General features: G+C 42.1%; 1 protein-coding gene across 4 annotated transcripts in view; it reads right to left on the minus strand.

The window, feature by feature from the left end:
- The window catches only part of PHF20L1 (PHD finger protein 20 like 1), a 63,652-nt gene that overhangs the window by 7,694 nt on the left and 37,755 nt on the right, over positions 1 to 18,203 (minus strand). For 3 of the 4 annotated variants that reach the window (XM_087706667.1, XM_087706665.1, XM_087706669.1), the window contains 9 exons: positions 16,376 to 16,628; positions 12,616 to 12,822; positions 11,263 to 11,319; positions 10,545 to 10,634; positions 7,518 to 7,682; positions 5,554 to 5,735; positions 4,195 to 4,294; positions 2,283 to 2,478; positions 175 to 541 (listed from right to left, as the gene is read on the minus strand). In XM_087706667.1, the coding sequence (XP_087562793.1) occupies positions 175 to 541; positions 2,283 to 2,478; positions 4,195 to 4,294; positions 5,554 to 5,735; positions 7,518 to 7,682; positions 10,545 to 10,634; positions 11,263 to 11,319; positions 12,616 to 12,822; positions 16,376 to 16,628 (1,617 nt within the window). The remainder of the gene's footprint in view (positions 1 to 174; positions 542 to 2,282; positions 2,479 to 4,194; positions 4,295 to 5,553; positions 5,736 to 7,517; positions 7,683 to 10,544; positions 10,635 to 11,262; positions 11,320 to 12,615; positions 12,823 to 16,375; positions 16,629 to 18,203) is intronic. The other variant, XM_087706668.1, reaches the window with a different exon arrangement.

The following is an 18,203-nucleotide window of genomic DNA, read 5'->3' on the forward strand; positions in this document are numbered from 1 at the left end:
ATTGGGAAGAAATGGGGATTTTGCAGTATCCTTTCCCTGCCACACCTACCAAGCCACGCCCACAGAACCGGTAGTAAAAAAAATTGAATCCCACCACTGGTTGAGACTCTCTCTCTTTTTTTTTTTTGGTCTTTGTAATTCTAAAAGGTGCCACAGATGAACAGGTTGATTTACCTGATGGCCCAAACCATCTTCCGTGGATGAATGTTGTAAACAGTTTCTCTCTTCTAAGAGACACTCCTGGTTCAGTTCAAAACTGCTGGCATCATCATCCTCCGAGCTGGTGGGATCAACCACCGGTTTGCAATCCAGACCAAAACTCGGTTTCTGGTAACTGTGTTCACTTCTGATGTATGTTTCTTCTATCTTTGGAGCTAAGCGAGGAGGCTCTTTATGATTTTGACTATGACACGTCCTTCCCGAAGGATTAACGGCTTCGGGCACAGTTACAACCCTTCTTTCTATTCCAACGGTGATTTGCTCGTGATCCTTTCGCACACCTGTGCAAGCCCAGAGGTGAAGATCGGGGTGGTGCTTATTTCTGAGGTAAATAAAATTTAAAAAATATATTAATGCAGGCAATACTAATAAAAGCACCAAGTCGTACAAGCCAGGGGTTCTCCAACCTTGGCAAGTTTAAGACTTGTGGAGGTAAGCAAGTGATCCAATGCTTTTTTGAACTGATACCATCCATAAAAATTAAATCAGTGTTTCTCAACCGCGACAGCTTTGAAATATGTGGACTTCCAACCCCTAGAATTCCTGACTGGTTTGTTTATTTCCAGATCAGAATTATCTCAGGTAACAGTTTAATGCGGGGGTCTCCAAACATGGCTACTTTAAGACTCGTGGTCTTCAACTTCCAGAATTCCCCAGCCAGCCATGCAAGTTGAAGACCACCAAGTCTTATAGTAGCCATGTTTGAAGACCCCTGGTTTAATGGATCAACATCACATAAGCTTGGAGACCCCAGATATAAGCATTGTCTGAATAGAAAAGAAGCCTCGCCCCCCCAAAATATACCTAATATTTCAGTTTTAAAAATGAAATGCAGATTACAGTGAGATTTCCCTGCTGAAACATCTGAAGCAGTGTTTCTCAACCATGGCAATTTTAATTCTCTGCACTGGATGCAGAATCCTGGGAGTTGAATCCGCACATCTCAAAGGCACTAAGATTGAAAAACATTGATCTAAAGAGGCCATATACTGTTCAGATTGAATAGTTTCAGTCATTAATAGAAGTAATTGACTGATAGGAAAGCCTCCGGAGCTTGGGGAGGGCAAAAAGTGGCCCAACGGGCAAACTGGAAGTTCATTTCTGAATGTCCAGTAGGCCCACTGGGCCTGTTTTTCACCATCCACAGGCACCGGAGGCTTTCCTGAAGCCTGGGGAGGGCAAAAACGGCTTCCCCCCGCCCTCCGAAAGGTTGAAAATCAGCTGGCCAGCACGCGCATGCACAATGGAGCTGATATCGGGCAATGCCTTGCATGCCCTCCGATATGGCGTCCGCATGCCACCTGTGGCATGCATGCCATCACGGGTATAAATAATCTTCAGAATTACCATAGTTTTGGAGTATAAGATGCACCCTCCCCCCTAAAAAGTGGATGGAAATGTCTGTGCATCTTATACAGCTAATGTTGCCAAAGCCCGGCCTCCCACTGGCCCACATCCTTTGGCTGTTTTCAGCCTCCGCGTGTCGTGTTTTCAGCCTCCACACGCTCCATTTTAGACCTGTTCCAGGCAGCAGGGATCGCCACAGCACATCACCACTGATCGCTGCCTCCGTGTGTCATGTTTATACCTCTGTATGTTGCATTTTTGGCCTCCACATGTTCCATTTTTGGCCAGTTCCAGGCGGCGCCGATTACCACCGGCGCCGATCTCCACTGTCTGGAACCACGCAAAAATGTGACACATGGAGCCTGGAACGGGTCTAAAATGGAGCGTGCGGAGGCCGAAAACACAACACACGGAGGCGGTGATGGGCTGTGGCGGTTCCCACAGGCTGGAACAGCTGATTGGGTGTATTCTGGGAGGCCGATACAACTGCCAATCAGCTGCTCAGGCTGAATCAGGCTGCAATAACATGCTGAAGCTGACCAGGCTTTTTGTTGTTTGCTGCAAGGATGCTAGCCAGATGAATATCAATGGATGCCGAGGCAGAATTTTTTTCTTGTTTTCCTCCCCAAAACCTAATGTGTGTCTTATACTCCAGAGCATCATATACTCTGAAAAATACGGTGCATAGAAATTACAGAAACACAGGAGACACTCACTTTAGTATTCCAATCTTCAGCTGTAGTCCATGTAATATTTCTGTAACACCATAGACGTCGGCCAGAAGGCGATGCGTTGACACAATCTTTTTGGCATTTAAATGAGAATAATTCTCTTTTAAAAATGACAAGCCACACATGTGGCCATTATTCAACCAGTCTTTGTCACAGAGATATTTGGCACTCCATCTCTGACCTGGAGAAAAAGTGAAAGTGAGGTTTTGATTACATTACCAAAATTCCCAGAAAATTATGCTGGACCTATGAGTCAAAAGAGATCGAATTCTAGTAGGAAAAATGTGCGAGTGGAAGGTAAGCATTGATTTAACAAACTGTCCAAAGCTGTTAAAACAATGGTAAGTTCTCTTGTTTATCAGAATTTAAAACACCCGTAAGTACATTCACACATTCATGATACATTCGTTCAATGTTTAAAATCCAGAGGAAACCCTCAATACAAAGGCAGGCAGGGGGGGCAGAGCAGAGTCGCACAAAGAGTCCAAAAAACATATTCAAAAAATTATAACCACGAATTTTGGACAAAAGGATGCAGTGTAAATAATATATGCACATATACAATGCAAAACACACACACCACACAGAACATGTACCGATGTTTGAAAAGCTTGAGAAATATGTTCTCTTTCAAAAACAGATACAGGTAATCTTCAACTTACAACCACACGTTTAATGACCATCCAAAGTTACAACGGCAGTGAAAAAAGTGGCTTATGACTGGTTCTCACACGTACGACCATTGCAGCATCTTCACAATCACGTGATCAGTGTTCAGGGGCTTGGCAACCAGAATGTATTTATTATGGCTCAGTGATTGTCTTTTTTTTTTTTAAACAAAATTGTATGGCCGTAGGCACCACTGATTCTGATGACTTCATCATGGCGCCTCCCTATTTTTTAAAAGTGAAATAATTTCCATCTAGGACTCCAGAGGGCATGAGAAATCAAAGTCGAGCTAAGAGAGGAAGTGGGATTTTCCTACTGCACATTGATTCCGCTTCAGTGGCACAGTTACGTTTTAAAGCTTAGCCCAATCTTCAAATTACACTGGGAATTATAAATACCACCAAGAATACAAACGCTTATCTTATTGGCACCTGGTGGCAGGATACAGTAATTAGAGGCTTGTAAGACTGGTAGGTGAGGGAAAGGTTGTACATGAGTCGCCAAACTATTTTGCAAGTGCACCCGGGAAAACGATAATAAAAGTAGGCTTAACTGTCTAAGCACACTCTAGGTTCATTTGTGGACAGTGATCTTTATTTGTATTTTATTATTTGTATGCCGCCCTTCTCCGGGAGGACTCAGGGCGGCGAACAATTCAAGGGGGAAAAAAGGGGGAACATAAAAAGACAAAATACAAATAATAAAAGTAGACAACAGTCGCACAACCATACATGTCGAGAGGGGAGGGAACTCATCATCCCCAGGCCTGCCGGCAAAGCCAGGTTTTGACGGCTTTTCGGAAGGCCTGGAGAGAGGTGAGGGTCCGAATCCCTGCGGGGAGTTCATTCCAAAGGGCCGGAGCTGCCACAGAGAAGGCCCTCCCCCGGGTAATAGCCAGTGGCATTGGCTGGTAGATGGCACCCGGAGGAGGCCAACCCTCTGAGATCTAATGGGTCTGTGGGAGGTAATTGGCAGCAGGCGGTCTCTCAAGTACCCAGATCCAATACCATGAAGGGCTTTATAAGTTACGACTAGCACCTTGAAGTGTATCCAGAGACTGATCGGTAACCAGTGCAGCTCGCGGAGGATAGGTGTAACGTGGGTGTACCGAGGTGCACCCACAATCGCTCGCGCGGCTGCGTTCTGGAGGAGTTGAATATCCCTAATATTAACATGAAATGCAAAGCTTGTACATCAGTTTGAAAAGGACTTCAAAACAGGTCCTTACCAGGTGGATCCCTGCAAATGTAGCAGATATATTGCTCGGGAATGCTGTCTTCCAACAACCCCATACACGCACTGTGTTGCCAACACAAGCACTCTTCACACTGTCGGGATGATAAACACAAGCAGAGAAGTGAATGCAGGGGATTGAAAGACATATACAAGCACCAATTAAGATTTAAACTCCATCACGCACATACAAAATTGTAGTTCTTCCTCTCAAGTGTTCTTTTAGCGCAGATACTCCACAGCTGGTGACCATTTGTTGAACAATAGTTCAATGACCTTGGGAAACGTGCTTTATGATCTGTATTCAAGCTTATAACTGCTGCGCAACATGTTGTAGCCCGCCAGAGGCCAGCAGAGCTGGCAGCAGATTTGGATAGTGAGAAGGTTGGAGAGGAACATGGGCCTTAGTCTGAGGAAGGCTATGACGAGTGCTCTGTGTCGGAGGCGGGGGGGGGGGGGGGTCAAGGCCGCCTGGCAGTTCTCAGCTGCCTTCAGAGTTGGAGAGCAGTGAAGCAGAAGAACAGCTGGAGCCTATTCCCAGTGTGCACGTTCAGAGAGTTGCCAGACAAAGGGAACAGCTAAGGAACAAGGGTCGACTTGGGAGTGAGGCCATAGGTAGACAGTGAATGGCCCCTTCCCTTAGGGAATAAAAGAGGAGAGGGATGTTTGCAGGAGACAATTAGGTCATTCCTGCATTCATTCCTGCCAAGTATTGCGGCGTCTGAAAGATATCGGCCTGGCCACTCTCCAAGCCTGATAAAGGTCGGTAATTGTGAACTATCTTGAAAGACTGTGGGAGAAGAAAGACTTCGCTGGAGAGGAATTCAGTGTAAATTAAATAAAAAGGGTTTATCGGGAGGAGGACTTGGCTTCGTGCTGCTGGGGAAGCCTAGGTCAGAACACAACGTTTGTGGTGCCCTGAATACAATACGGGGTGCTTGGCCAGTGGCCTGCATTTATGCCTGGCTGAATGACAAGATTTGGCTTCCCTAACCTCACAGTAACAAGCAAACAAGTTCATTCATAATACTTTTTTTGCAGCCACAGTCTGAACCGTGACTGTTTTAGCAATGACATTTGTGAGCAGACTGGAAATCTGCTGGATCGATCCAGCCTAGAATTCATCCTACAAACAAGGGCAGAATACTGTAAATCAGGGGTCTCCAATCTTGGGAACTTTAAGACTTGTGGACTTCAACTCCCAGAATTCCTCAGTCAGCTTTGCTGCCTGAGGAATTCTGGGAGTTGAAGTCCACAAGTCTTAAAGTTCCCAAGGTTGGAGACCCCTGTCATAAATTAACTGGGTGAAAATTTTCTGCAACGAAAATTTAACAGCAAACAGCAGAGTTCTTGCCTGAATCATGAAGCCTTTTTCCTCATCCATTTCGCAGATGCACCTAACTATTTCATTCAGGGCATCCTCTTCATCTTGGGACTCTTCAAAATTGATCGAATCAAAATCCTGATTATATTCATCGCCGCTCAGCAGCAAGCTCTCGGTGGAAGAGTCATCCAAAAACTCCATGTCAGAAAGGTCTGCAAGACGATTTGGAGGGAAGGGGGGGGGGGTTGGATGAACAGGTGTTAAAAAAATAAATATGGTCTTTAAAAAAATATTAGATAAATATTAGGACATGGGGATGACATGATAGCAGTCTTCCAATATTTGAGAAGGTCTCATGAAGAAGAAAGGGACAACCTGTTCTCCAAAGCAGGCAGGAAAGGAAGCAATGATGGAAACTAGAGTATTTTTCTGAGTATAAAACAAACCTTTTTCCCTCAAAAAAGGGACCGAAAATCTGGATGCGTCTTATACACTGAATAGAGCATTTTTTTTGTCTCCTGAAACCCTGCCCCTTCACCAAAATGGCCGTGCATAGCTTGTAGGCGGCTTTCAGAGAGCTCCTGGGGGCTGGGGAGGGCAGAAATGAGCAAAAAATGGGGCGTTTTTTGCTCAATTTTGCCACCCTCCCCCACGTGCCCAGGAGCACTCTATAAACTTCCTAATGCTCTTTTTTTTTAAAATAAAAAAACAGGACTTTTTTTCTTTGTTTTGCCCCCCCGCCCCCTCCAGGAACACTCTACAAGCCTCCTAAGGGCTATTCGTGCCCTTTTGGTGGGGGGGAAACCGGGCCCGTTTTCATGAAAAACTGGCCGTTTTGGGGAGATTTGCAGAGTGCAAAAACTTTTTTTTTATTTGCCTCTTCAAAACCTTGGTGCGTCTTATACTCCGAAAAATACGGTAATCAAGGAGCGAAGCAATTTAGATCTAAGGAGAAATTTCCTAACAGTGAGAAAATTAACTATTGGAAGTTGTGAGTTCTCCATCACTGGAGGCTTTCAAAAATAGATTAGACAGCCATTTGTCCTAATTTAGTGGTTTCTAAATGAGGACTACCTGCATTACAGATAAGAGCTGAAAAACCATGGGATCAGTATGACACCGAATTTATCGGATGAGCTTCTGCAACTTAGTGCCCAGAGCAGAGGTGGGTTCCTACCAGTTCGCACCAGTTTGGTAGAACCGGTTCATCAAATCTACCAAACCAGTTAGAAGAGGTTCCACCAGTGGACCCAGAAAGCAGGCCACATCTACAGAAGAAGTTCCAAAATGTTTTGAAACCCACCACTCACACACACACACACACACACACACACACAGACTCACAGAGAGAGAGAGAGAGAGAGAGAGAGAGAGAGAGAGAGAGAGAGAGAGAGAAAGAAAGAAAGAAAGAAAGAAAGAAAAAAGAAAGAAAGAAAGAAAAAAGAAAGAAAGAGAGAGATGAAAGAAGAAAAAAGGAATAAAGGAAAAAGGGACAGACAAAAGGAAGGAAAGAGAGAAAGAGAGGGAGGGAGGGAGAGAGAGAGAGAGAGAACACATGGCCGGCAAGCCACTCCCACCAGGTCACATGGCCGGCAAGCCACAAAGGAGGCCACACCCACATAGTAGGTTCGAAAAATTTTTGAAACCCACCACTGGCCCAGAGATGGAAAAATGGCTACTTGATGGCTCAGGTTAAAACCAAAACTTCTTAACAAGCGTATTTTGATTAAGTGCCATCAAGTCCTGTTGAATTTTAGCGACCACATAAATAAAATAAAACATTTCTCTGTTCAAACGAGTATTAAAGAAGGGAAAATCTATTCACAGTCCTTAGGGGCATGGAAAACCTTTCAGAAAGCTCTACATTCGTTCGGGAGACCGAAGTCTGCAGGAAGCACGATGGACTTTGGAAACCATTTGGTTTGGAATGTGGAATGATTACATTAACAGGAAAGCATCTATTTCAAGAGTATCCCAGAGCAAAGCAGACCTACTTTCCCCGCTGAGATCGACAGACAGAATAGCCCTCGGGTACTGATAGGAGGTGCTCTTTTCCGTTGTGGTGCTGCGGAGCGTCAGCGAGCTGCCAGAAGACCGAGTGAAGGGGGAGGAGCACCTATCGAAGTAGTCAAGGGAACTATCCTCGAAGTCGGAGTAATCTGCAAAGGAAACCACAGGGATGCAGCTGTAGAGGGATGGTACACGGAACAAAATATACAACTTTCAATGTTTTACACCTGAATGTTCAAACGCCCAAGATATTGCATCGGTTTTGGCTTTGGAAGTTATTTATCGAGCAAAATATAGGGCAGGAAGTCGGCTAACTTCCCACTGACTGGCAACCCAGATTATGATAGGCTAAACCAAACTAGGCCCGAATCCTGGCCTTATACTGGCACAGTAAGCAATTTCCAGCCATAGAACGAAGGCGAATATACTTGTCCCAGGATAATGTTGCAGGATCTAATCTGGGTCGGTCACTGGGACCAGAGGTTTAGTCTTCTGAGCTTTTGGACTCGTGCTGGAGCCCATCTTCTCTCGGTTAGAGAGGAGTTCCCTAAGAATGGGCTCCAGCACAAGTCCGAAAGCTCAGAAGACAAAGCTTCTGGTCCCGGTGACTGACCCAGATTGGATCCCATCTGCCATAGCTTCCCAGTTTTCCTTCCTGGTGGCCATCTTGGCAAGGGGTGACTCCTTTCCTTCCTCCCTCCCTCCCGCCTTCAAAATTGTACTGAAAAATAGTGACAACATCTGTAGTGGTCCACAATCAGGGCCACCATTCATGGAGAAATCTGGGTCTCTTCTTCTCTTGCTGTTCTAATTTCCCGATTGTGCACAACTGCAAGAGAAACATTCCTCAGTTCTGAAGAAACTTCTTGGATGAGAAGTGAAATCTCTTCAAACAAAAGCAAAGGAAGTCCAGTTGCCTTTTAACAAAGCACCTTTGGGACAACCATGACCGGATGACGAAGAATCTCCATAGACAACCGCAAGGAAAGTTCTTCTTAAATTTTTTTTTAAAAAGGCATAGTGGCTTTGTGATATAGAAGTCTCATTTTGCAGACATGTCTATCGCCTGCCTCTGGGTCCAGAAACTGTAAAAAGGAAGTTAATATCAGGAAAATCTCAATCCCCGTCATACACAAAGTTCTACAAACATTGGGTAACAATTGAAGAGTTCTGTCTTTTAAGCTCCATTTTAAACTGTGGCTAGGTCTTGTCAAATCATAGTTTAGCCTGTCTTGGGATTATATTCAAAGAACTAATGGTGGAAGTTTGAATCGATTCTCGCTTCCCTGTTCATGATTTTCAAATAACACAGACTGCTGGGACATGCCAACTGCCATTTTGCTGTTCAAAGTTTACATGTTATAAGCTTCTTACAGAGAAGATGTCAAGAGAACGTTGGATATAATAAATATCCGGGTTTCAGGAGAGAAGCACAAGAGGCCCTTTACATACTGCATAACCAGTCAAGTAAATCATACATTCTTTCGCTTTTATGAGTGCCCAGAAAAAAAAATGTCTCAAGCATTTCCGATAAACATCAAATACCATATTTTTTCGGAGTATACGACGCACCATTTTTCCTCAGAAAAGAGGCTGGAAATCTGGGTGCATCGTATACATCAAATATAGCATTTTTGCCTCCCAGAGTCCCGCCCCCTTCATCAAAATGGCCGTGCATACCCTTATGGAGGCTTTCGGAGAATTCCTGGGGTCTGGAGAGGGCAGAATTGAGCAAAGAACAGGACTCACCCCCCACCCCCCCGGCAGTACTCTATAAGCTTCCATAAGGCTATGCATGCATATTTTTTGACAAAAAACAGGCCCATTTTCATGAAAAACGGGCTGTTCCGCCCCCCAGAGCACTCTGCAAGCCCCCGCAAAGCTATTCATGCCCCTTTTTTTGAAGAAAAAAAAACGGGCCGTTTTTGGGAGGTTTGCAGAGTGCAAAAACTTTTTTTTTCCCCTTTTGGAAAGTTCTTTAACTGATTGATGCGAATTACATTGATCAAGTGTTGTACCGGGAGAAACAAAGTCTTAGGTGCTGCAGATTGTCAATGATTTCCTTCTCCAGCACATGGATAAATACACCTGAAACATCTACCTACCTACCCTCTCTCCCTGCCTATCTACTGTATTTCTCTCTCTATATATCCTTCTACCTACCTACCTACCTACCTACCCTCTCCTCCTCCCTCCCTCCTGTATTTCTCTCTACCTACCTACCTACCTACCTACTCTCTCTCCCTACCTACGTACCTTCTATTTCTCTCTCGCTATCCCTTTATCTACCTACTGTATCTACCTAACTACTCTCTCTCCCTACCTACCTATGCATTTCTCTCTCTTTCTCTCCCTCTCTATCCCTCTATCTACCTACCTTCTTTTTTTGAAAAAGTGCACCTCATCAAAACCTTGGTGCGTCTTATACTCCGGTGCATCTTATACTCCGAAAAATATGCTACATGGAGGACTTAGCAGGGATGACATGGAGCACCCATTGCTATTCAGAGAAAAAATGTGAAAAGCACAAGGTGCTCACTGGAAAACAGGTAAAACTAGTCAGCAGGTTGCACTTGAAAAGAGCCAACAAGCACATTTTAAAGCAGTGGTTGGCAAACCTTTTTGGCACCGAGTGCTAAAATGGGAGCACACGTGCGTGTTGGGGAGCACCGGCGGACACGCGCGGGAGTGCTGGAAACTGGAAGAGCAGTTCTGAACTCCCAGCATGTGCGCCAGTCACCTGATCTTCCAGCTTCTGACATGTATGCGCATGGGAAGACCAGATGGCAGGCGGGCATGCTGGAACCCAGAAGAGCAATGGGCAACGGCTGAAGTGCCCAGAGAGATGGCTCTGTGTGCCACTTACACCACACATGCTATAGGTTTGCCATCACGGTTTTAAAGCAATGTTTGGGCGATTTTATGAGCACCTGCTTTAAAATCTAATGCATCATCCTATGAGAGCAACCGCAGGGATACGTTTTGCTCATTTGTTTATATGTTGGGTATACCATGCTGTTTCGATTTCTTCTTTTTCTTCTTCTGTTTTGACTTCAGATCTTTTTCCTTCTTCTCTTTCCTCTCCTTCTCCTTCTTTTTACCTGAGTTGCAAATGAAGGATGGTTTTAATTTGAAAGTACCTAAACTCACTTAAAACAACTGTCATCTAGTATCAATATCCTGCCGGAGCGGGGGAGTGGAACCTAATTGATCAAGTGGAGAAAAGTGGATTTAAACAGTAGAGACACTGAGAAAAGGGAAATGTGAAATTTTAAACTAGGAACCAAGATTTATAGCGCAGTAAAATATAGTCAAGTATGAAAGTAGCCCAATGTATATATATATATATATATACAGCACTAACCTGTAATGTGGTTTGTTAATTTTTTCCCTTAGCATCATATACGTTTGCACAAAACAGGCACTTTTTTAAACTGTTAGGGTGAATGAGTTCAATATGAAAAACATAATTTCAGTGGCTATTAAAGTCTATTAAATAGTAATCATATCTGTTTAGCAACTGAACTAATTTTGGAATTACAAAATAATCCCAGTTATTATATTTTTCCCTTTAATATGATTCAACGCCTCAAAAATAACTTGAAGAAACAAAACTATCAAATCATGCCACCAATCATTAAAACAGGTCATTTATAAGTGATACAGATAAATTTTTAAAAGAAAAGATAAAAAAGATTACCATGAAAGCTCTTAATTTTATGTTCATACCAAGTAAAGATGAGGCTCTTTCTTCCAATTTTGATTTCCTCTCAATTTTCAGTGTTCCTGTAGAGTCAAAGATGGAACAGGTGCATCTAAATTTTAGCCATATTATTTCCAAAAATAAATGTAGTTTCTGTTCAATGATTATTTTTTTCCTGGAAAAAATGGCAATGATTCCTTGCTATCTCATAAGAAGTTGACACATTAAGACATACTTTCATGATTTGAGTTAAAACATGCCAAACCATAAAATATCGTTTATAAACAAACAAAGTTGTGTGAAAGCATAAGCATGTTAAACCCAAACCAACCTTTAAATGTGACTCTAATCTATATCTTCTGATTAGGTCATTTATTCATCTTGGACCTGAAAGGTGCATTATTAACTCTAGAAAAATCTACATAAAATCAAAGATCAAAAAGGTTGAAAACAGTCTAAAGACTGTTACTTCCACATAGACCCGAACACAGTAGCATAATGAAGGCTAGTTACAACAGAGTTGTCCAATCTTAATTATAAAGGTACATGTTCCCCTCGCACATATGTGCTAGTCGTTCCCGATTCTAAGAGACGATCCTCATCTCCGTTTCAAAGCCGAAGAGCCAGCACTGTCCGAAGATGTCTCCGTGGTCATGTGGCTGGCATGACTAATAGCAATAGCAATAGCAGTAGACTTATATACCGCTTCATAGGCCTTTCAGGCCTCTCTAAGCAGTTTACAGAGAGTCAGCATATTGCCCCCAACAATCTGGGTCCTCATTTTACCCACCTCGGAAGGATGGAAGGCTGAGTCAACCCTGAGCCGGTGAGATTTGAACCGCTGACCTGCTGATCTAGCAGTAGCCTGCAGTGCTGCATTTAACCACTGCGCCACCTTGGCTCTAAACGCCAAAGATGCACGGAGCACTGATACCTTCCCACCAAAGGTGGTTACTATTTTTCTACTTGCGTTTTTTACGTGCTCTCAAACTGCTAGGTTGGCAGAAGATGGGACAAGTCATGGGAAGCTCACTCCGTTAAGCGGCGCTAGGGATTCAAACCACCAAACTTGCCAACCTTTCTGATCGACAAGCTCAGCGCCTTAGCCACTCAGCCCACCATGTCCCGAATCTCAATTATAATTGCCAATTAAAATAACTATCCTTTTCTTACAGAGCACTATACAAGGATTTTACACCAATATCCTATCAAACTGTTTCTGTTTCCTGGGGAACGAACTGGACATAGACAGACGTTTGCAAGCACACACTGCATTTTCTAGATATGCGTCGGAAGCATCGATAGATATCGAAGAGCCCGTGAAAATGCACACGCATGTTTAATACACTTGTAAAAAAGAGGTTGACAAGATATTTTACCTGGGGCCACTGGAGCTATTCTGCCATCGGTCCCTGTTTTGGAAAGATGGCATCTAATAATCTTGTTCTCTTCCTTCTCCTGACTGGGCTGTTTGCTATAGAGGGCGGCCTCCCCAGGGAAGAGAGCTGAAATGTCCAAGTTACTGCTTAAGTCAAGAGGAAGACTTAGTCCATGCTTCTCAAGGGAGACATGAGCAAGATTGGCAACTATACAAAAGAAAGAATTCAGTATTAACGGATGAGCAGGTGTTCCAGTTGTTAAGTTATACCCCTAGCGTGGCAAAGGCCTGGCTTACTAGCCAGGCAGCTCTTGTTAGACAGGCAACTTCTTGTGAAGGTATTATCTTAAAGGCTTGGTTCCTGTCTGGTTCTGTATTAACAGAGAAAATACATTACCCTCCAGTAATGAGACTGGGTTCATTTGGGGGAAGGATGGAGAACCCATTACCACGAATGACCGGAGGATGTTTTCCTAGAGAATCAGGAAGCAATGAAATCTTGTCTCTAAGTGCTGTGATCTTCGTCTCCCGTGGCTATTTTTTTGAAGGATCTAAGGTTCTTCACTGGCTGCGATCCACCTCGAGAGAGACTTTGCAATTTTGTTGCTTGAACTAGGTGTCTCCTGGTATCATCTTTTTTAAGGGCATCATCATCAAGCCGTTGTTTGGAATAGTTCTGGTCTATCTATAAATCACGTCTTTAACCAAAAAAAAAAAAAAAAGTGGCGGGAAAGAAAAGCTGGCTAGGAAGGTTTTTTGAGAGCAACAGCACAGGAGCAATCGCTAAAAAAAAAAATTGTGAAAATAAATCACGGGAAAATAAGATTATCTGAAGCTGGGTTGACACAAAGGGCCAGGAGTTGTAGGAAGACATCTAATCTAGTTGGCTTATATAATGTCTTCTCTTTTTAACTCTTGAGTGAAACTGAAGGATGCTGTAAAAACAATGCATACCCTTTTTTGTACCAGCATAACAAATCAAGGACAGAATGATACACATCCAGATCCAAAACATTTTTAAAAAACAATGTATGCTGAATACAGGGCTTCTATAAGCTCTCTCTCTCGCGCGCGCCCGTGTGTGCTGTGTGTGTGTGTGTGTGTGTGTGTGTGTGTGTGCGTGTGAATCAATCATTTTACTGACAGACTGTAGATAGTCTAGGCTGTTAGCTGTCAATAAGGTTATTACTGTTATATTACTTAAATCTATATTATGGATATTAGATGGCTTAATCGTTGCTTTTCACTGCTCTGTTGCATTCAGTGTCTATTTTGATGAATTGCCTCCAATCTGCTTTAGCTATATTTAACAAATTAAGTTATTTAGCTGTAACCTGATGGTTACCTTCAGCTTTTAAGCAGCTGGCATCTTTTGCAATGACTAAACCACTACCAGCAAAATCAATTCTTGGGACTGCTGGCTATGGTATTTTTTAGTATTTGGTCTTTCGTAGTGTAGCTGTGAGCTGTCGCAACATTTAATGCCTACTAAAATTTTTGATATGTTCTTGTACAGGTAGTCCTTGACTTACAACAGTTCATTTAGTGACTGTTCAAAGTTGCAATGCCACTGAAAAAAAGTGACCTATGACTTTTTTTTCCGTTATGAGCTTTTCAGCATCCCAATAGTCACATGATCAAAATTTAGATGTTTGGCAATTGGTTCAGACTTATGACCGCTGCTGTATCTCAAGGTCACGTGACCCCCTTTTGCAACCTTTTGACAAGCAAAGTCAATGGGGAAGTCAGATTCACTTAACAACCGACTTACACTGATTCACTTAACAACTATGGTAAGAAAGGTCGTAAAATGGGTCAAACCTCACTTAACGGATGTCTCACTTAACAACAGAGATTTTGGGCTGAATTGTGCTTGTAAGTCGAGGACCACCAGTATTTATAAGTAAAATTTATTTATGCAATCATTCATAAGTTCTTTCCCCCATAGAGACAGACAACACATTTCTGGAACTTGCCTATGGGGAGGAAGAAATTATGATTGCGGTTAAGTTTCATCCAAACAAAATTAAACATGACAAAATCACATTCATTTTAGTCGGAAAAGGTTTGCCCCTTCTACTAAATATAATTGGACCTCAAGCTTTTGGAGAGACTCAAAGCAAAGTAGTTAATTTTCATGCATGTGCAGTCATGAAAATCACTCCAGAGCTGTACCTTACAATCCCTAATGGCTGAAGCTAAGATATTTTATTATTTAAAAGGGCATACAGAGCATCCCATTTCAAATTGTTTGAAGCATAAAGCACACTTGGCAAAGCGCTCCAAATAAGGGTGTTTTTTTTTTCTTAATGAAATATGGTCCATAAAGTTTCACTCCGGAAACTTATTTAAAAATGATCTGGACTTCAAAACAAAACCACAAAAAAAAAAAAAAATCAAAGGGAGGAAGCAGTGGAAACCATCCAATGCAAAACAAGTTTTAGGTATTAATTGGGTTTTTTTTTAAATCATTCCCTTTCCCTATTTAAAATAGACTCAAATCATCCTCAGGAAAGGTAACCCTACAGATTTATGTGGTTTGTATCTACTGGGGATGTGATGGTCAAATGAATGTTTTCTCATATTTTGGGGGGATAACTTTTGTTTAGGTTATCTGTTTCTTATTCCCTACCCTGTTCAATGAAAATATTCTCTCCAAATCAATTGGATTTGTGCATACTTCTGTTTGGATCACATCCTGAGTTTTCTTTCAGTGCGTGCCAATTAGAAGGCAGCCCAAGGAAACAGCTCTTCTGATTCTTCATTTTACCATTTGGGGGGGGGAGCAAAGTAAAAGGTTTAGGCTGATATTTCACAAAACCAAAAACACTCCCCCTTCCAACATCCTGTAATCTATAGATGAGGAAGAATTAAACCTTTGGACAAGGGAAGATGTGCTGAAGTTGGACACGAGGAAGGGAACCAAAAAAAAATATATCCTTTTTTTTTGTTGATGCTGAACATGCTTAGATATCTTCTAAAATGGCCGAGATTTCAAGGGATACATTCCTGGGGTCTCCTTCTCAGAAGGCAACTTTTGGATCTTTATCTCAAAAGCAGAATACTGCTGCCTGTTAACCAGTAATGGAGAAAATAAGAGTTGGCTTGTCATGCTAGAAGAATATAGGATGGGGTACAAAAAGGTATGAAAAGCTCTCCTTCTCCTCTTTCTTTAATCAGATGCTCACGAAATCGTTGCTGTTCTGTGCAGTTTGAGGCATTGTGTCTCTGCAGAGAATTCTCCCTGCAGTTTCATACTGTGTGTTCAACAGGAACAAAGGCAAAAATCAGTCTTGAATCAGTCACCTGGTATAATTTGAGAAAAACTGAGGGGGAAGAGAGGAGAAAGAGGGGAGAGAGGGAAGGGGAAGAGAGGGGGGTAGGAAGGGAGAGACAGGGTAGGGTGAAGGAAAGGAGGGGCGGGGAGACAAGGTAGGGTAGGAGGGTAGAGGAGAGATTCCGGGCAACAGGATAAGGAAATCTTTACAAGAGCAGTTGATTGCTTTAAATTTTCTTCTGTTCCTTGGATGTTAAATGTAAAAGAAATCTCTATTTCTTGCATTTTTTTTTTCTGGTGAATTGAATTACAATACTGTTAAGACTCCATGACATACCTTCCTTGAAGTCCTGTTTCTTTCTTTCTTTCTTTTTTCAAAAAAAAATCTACTTATGATCAACAAAGCCATATTCAAACAAAACAACCACCACCCGCCAATGATGACTTCTCAATTACGGTTATGTTTTAAAATGTCTGTGCTCACTAGTTTTATTTATCCCAGAAGAAGGAAGCTGGGAGACCAGGGTCAAATCCTCCACTTGTATTAACTCTGGGGAAAATGGTGTTTTAAGGGGCTTTAGACACCCTGCAGAATCTCCAGATTCTTGTTTGCACTTCTTGCTGCGGGATTTTCCTGAAGACAAGTTGGAGGGCAGCAGTGCCGATTTCTGAATGTTGGCAGAACTGCTAATATCAGCTTCATTTTTTTTCTGACTTTGAGGCTTAGGTGATATCTCCTGAATAAATAATAAGAAATTGATACTTTTATTGCATTTTCTTCATTGCAGCTCTTGCATTCTATTTTTGATTTTTTTTTAAAGCAACTTTAGCATTTAAACATTTTTTTTCAGAAGGAAAGAAAAATTTAAATTAAGCGTTTTAGTATTTTAAAAAAGGGACTCGGCCAAAGACCATCATCCCAATCCAGTGATCTCCTCCAAGCTGGAGAAATGTGACATGTTGCAGGCTTCTTCTGTCAACATCTCCCCCCTTCATTTCGCAGAGAAATAATGTTCTTGTACATCAGCAGGTGGAAAAGAAAAGGGGATTTCTTCCATGTCTGAAGAAAGCCCTTCCATCTGCAATTTATACTTTATGTTGATCTCTGGATCAGGATGTGAAGCCAAACACCTCTCTTCATTCTTACTGACTGAGCACCATAATTCTTCCAAACATACTAATTATCTGTTTGACTTGACCAAATTTGCCATATTTCCATGTCAGGAATTTCTACAATATTTCTTTAAAAGCCCATCAAGCTTTTGCAATTAGAAATCTCTGGTGTGTTGCAAAATCTTCCTGATTCCCAGATTTGAAATCTTAGTATTAAAGGAGTGATGATTAAAATCCACAAATTCCCACATATGTAGGTCAGTCTGTACACAAGACATGAAGAGGCTGGCAGGGTCCCTTTAGTTGATTTTTTTCAAACAAATCATTGACTATATTCTGTATTTTAGCACATAATCTGGATATCATGTATACATGAGTTTTCATAAGCACCTTAAAATTTTGTCAATTAAAAGCAATAACAAAATAAGTGTCATCAAGTGGGAAAAGCAAAGCATGTATTTTCACAATGTTAATGCCCCCACATCCATTTTGTTCAACGCACATAATGAATCGTCATATCAACATGACCTCAATTTACAAATACCAGCATTTGACATACATGTCTAGAGAGCTCTCCCCCACCCCCCGACACTTTCATCTAGCAGAGGTAAATATTGTGCCAGTAAGCATTTCATTAAAGCGTTGGGGAAAATTCAGGAAGCATTTGGGCTTTTTTTGTTAAAAACAAAACAAGCAAACTTTTCATAATAAGATTCAAATTCAGGACCAAAACCGTGTTCTCCAGGCTGGACACTTTTGCATCAAAAGATGGATGTTAGGCACGGGTGACTAGATAAACAAGGCAAAGCAGCCCTAGCCATGTGCATGGATTATGCAAAGAAACTGCCCCAATCACAATAGGATTAGTGTTGTGCTTGAGAAAGACAGGATGTGCTTCTGGTTTGAATGTCCTTGCTACGTTCAATGTAATGGAAATATGATGTAAAGACTGGTGGAGCAAACATTCCATTCAAGGGTCACCCATGCTATCCCATGTCCACTGAGCATCATTTGTTCATGTGAAACAACTGGAAGACTCTAGAACCATAGCTAAAGCTTGGTAAGAAAATTGCCAGAAATTAATTAGAGCCATAGCTTGTAAATAAATGATTTTATTGTTTCATCTTCACGTGTGAAAGACATCACTACAGAAACCATTACTTTCAAAGTTACAAAATTATTTAAAACAAGGTTTTGAA

Source organism: Thamnophis sirtalis, unplaced genomic scaffold, assembly GCF_051295495.1.
Source record: "Thamnophis sirtalis isolate CommonGarterSnake01/CBP01778 unplaced genomic scaffold, rThaSir2_p1.2 scaffold_2, whole genome shotgun sequence".
In the NCBI taxonomy this organism is placed as follows: domain Eukaryota; kingdom Metazoa; phylum Chordata; class Lepidosauria; order Squamata; family Natricidae; genus Thamnophis; species Thamnophis sirtalis.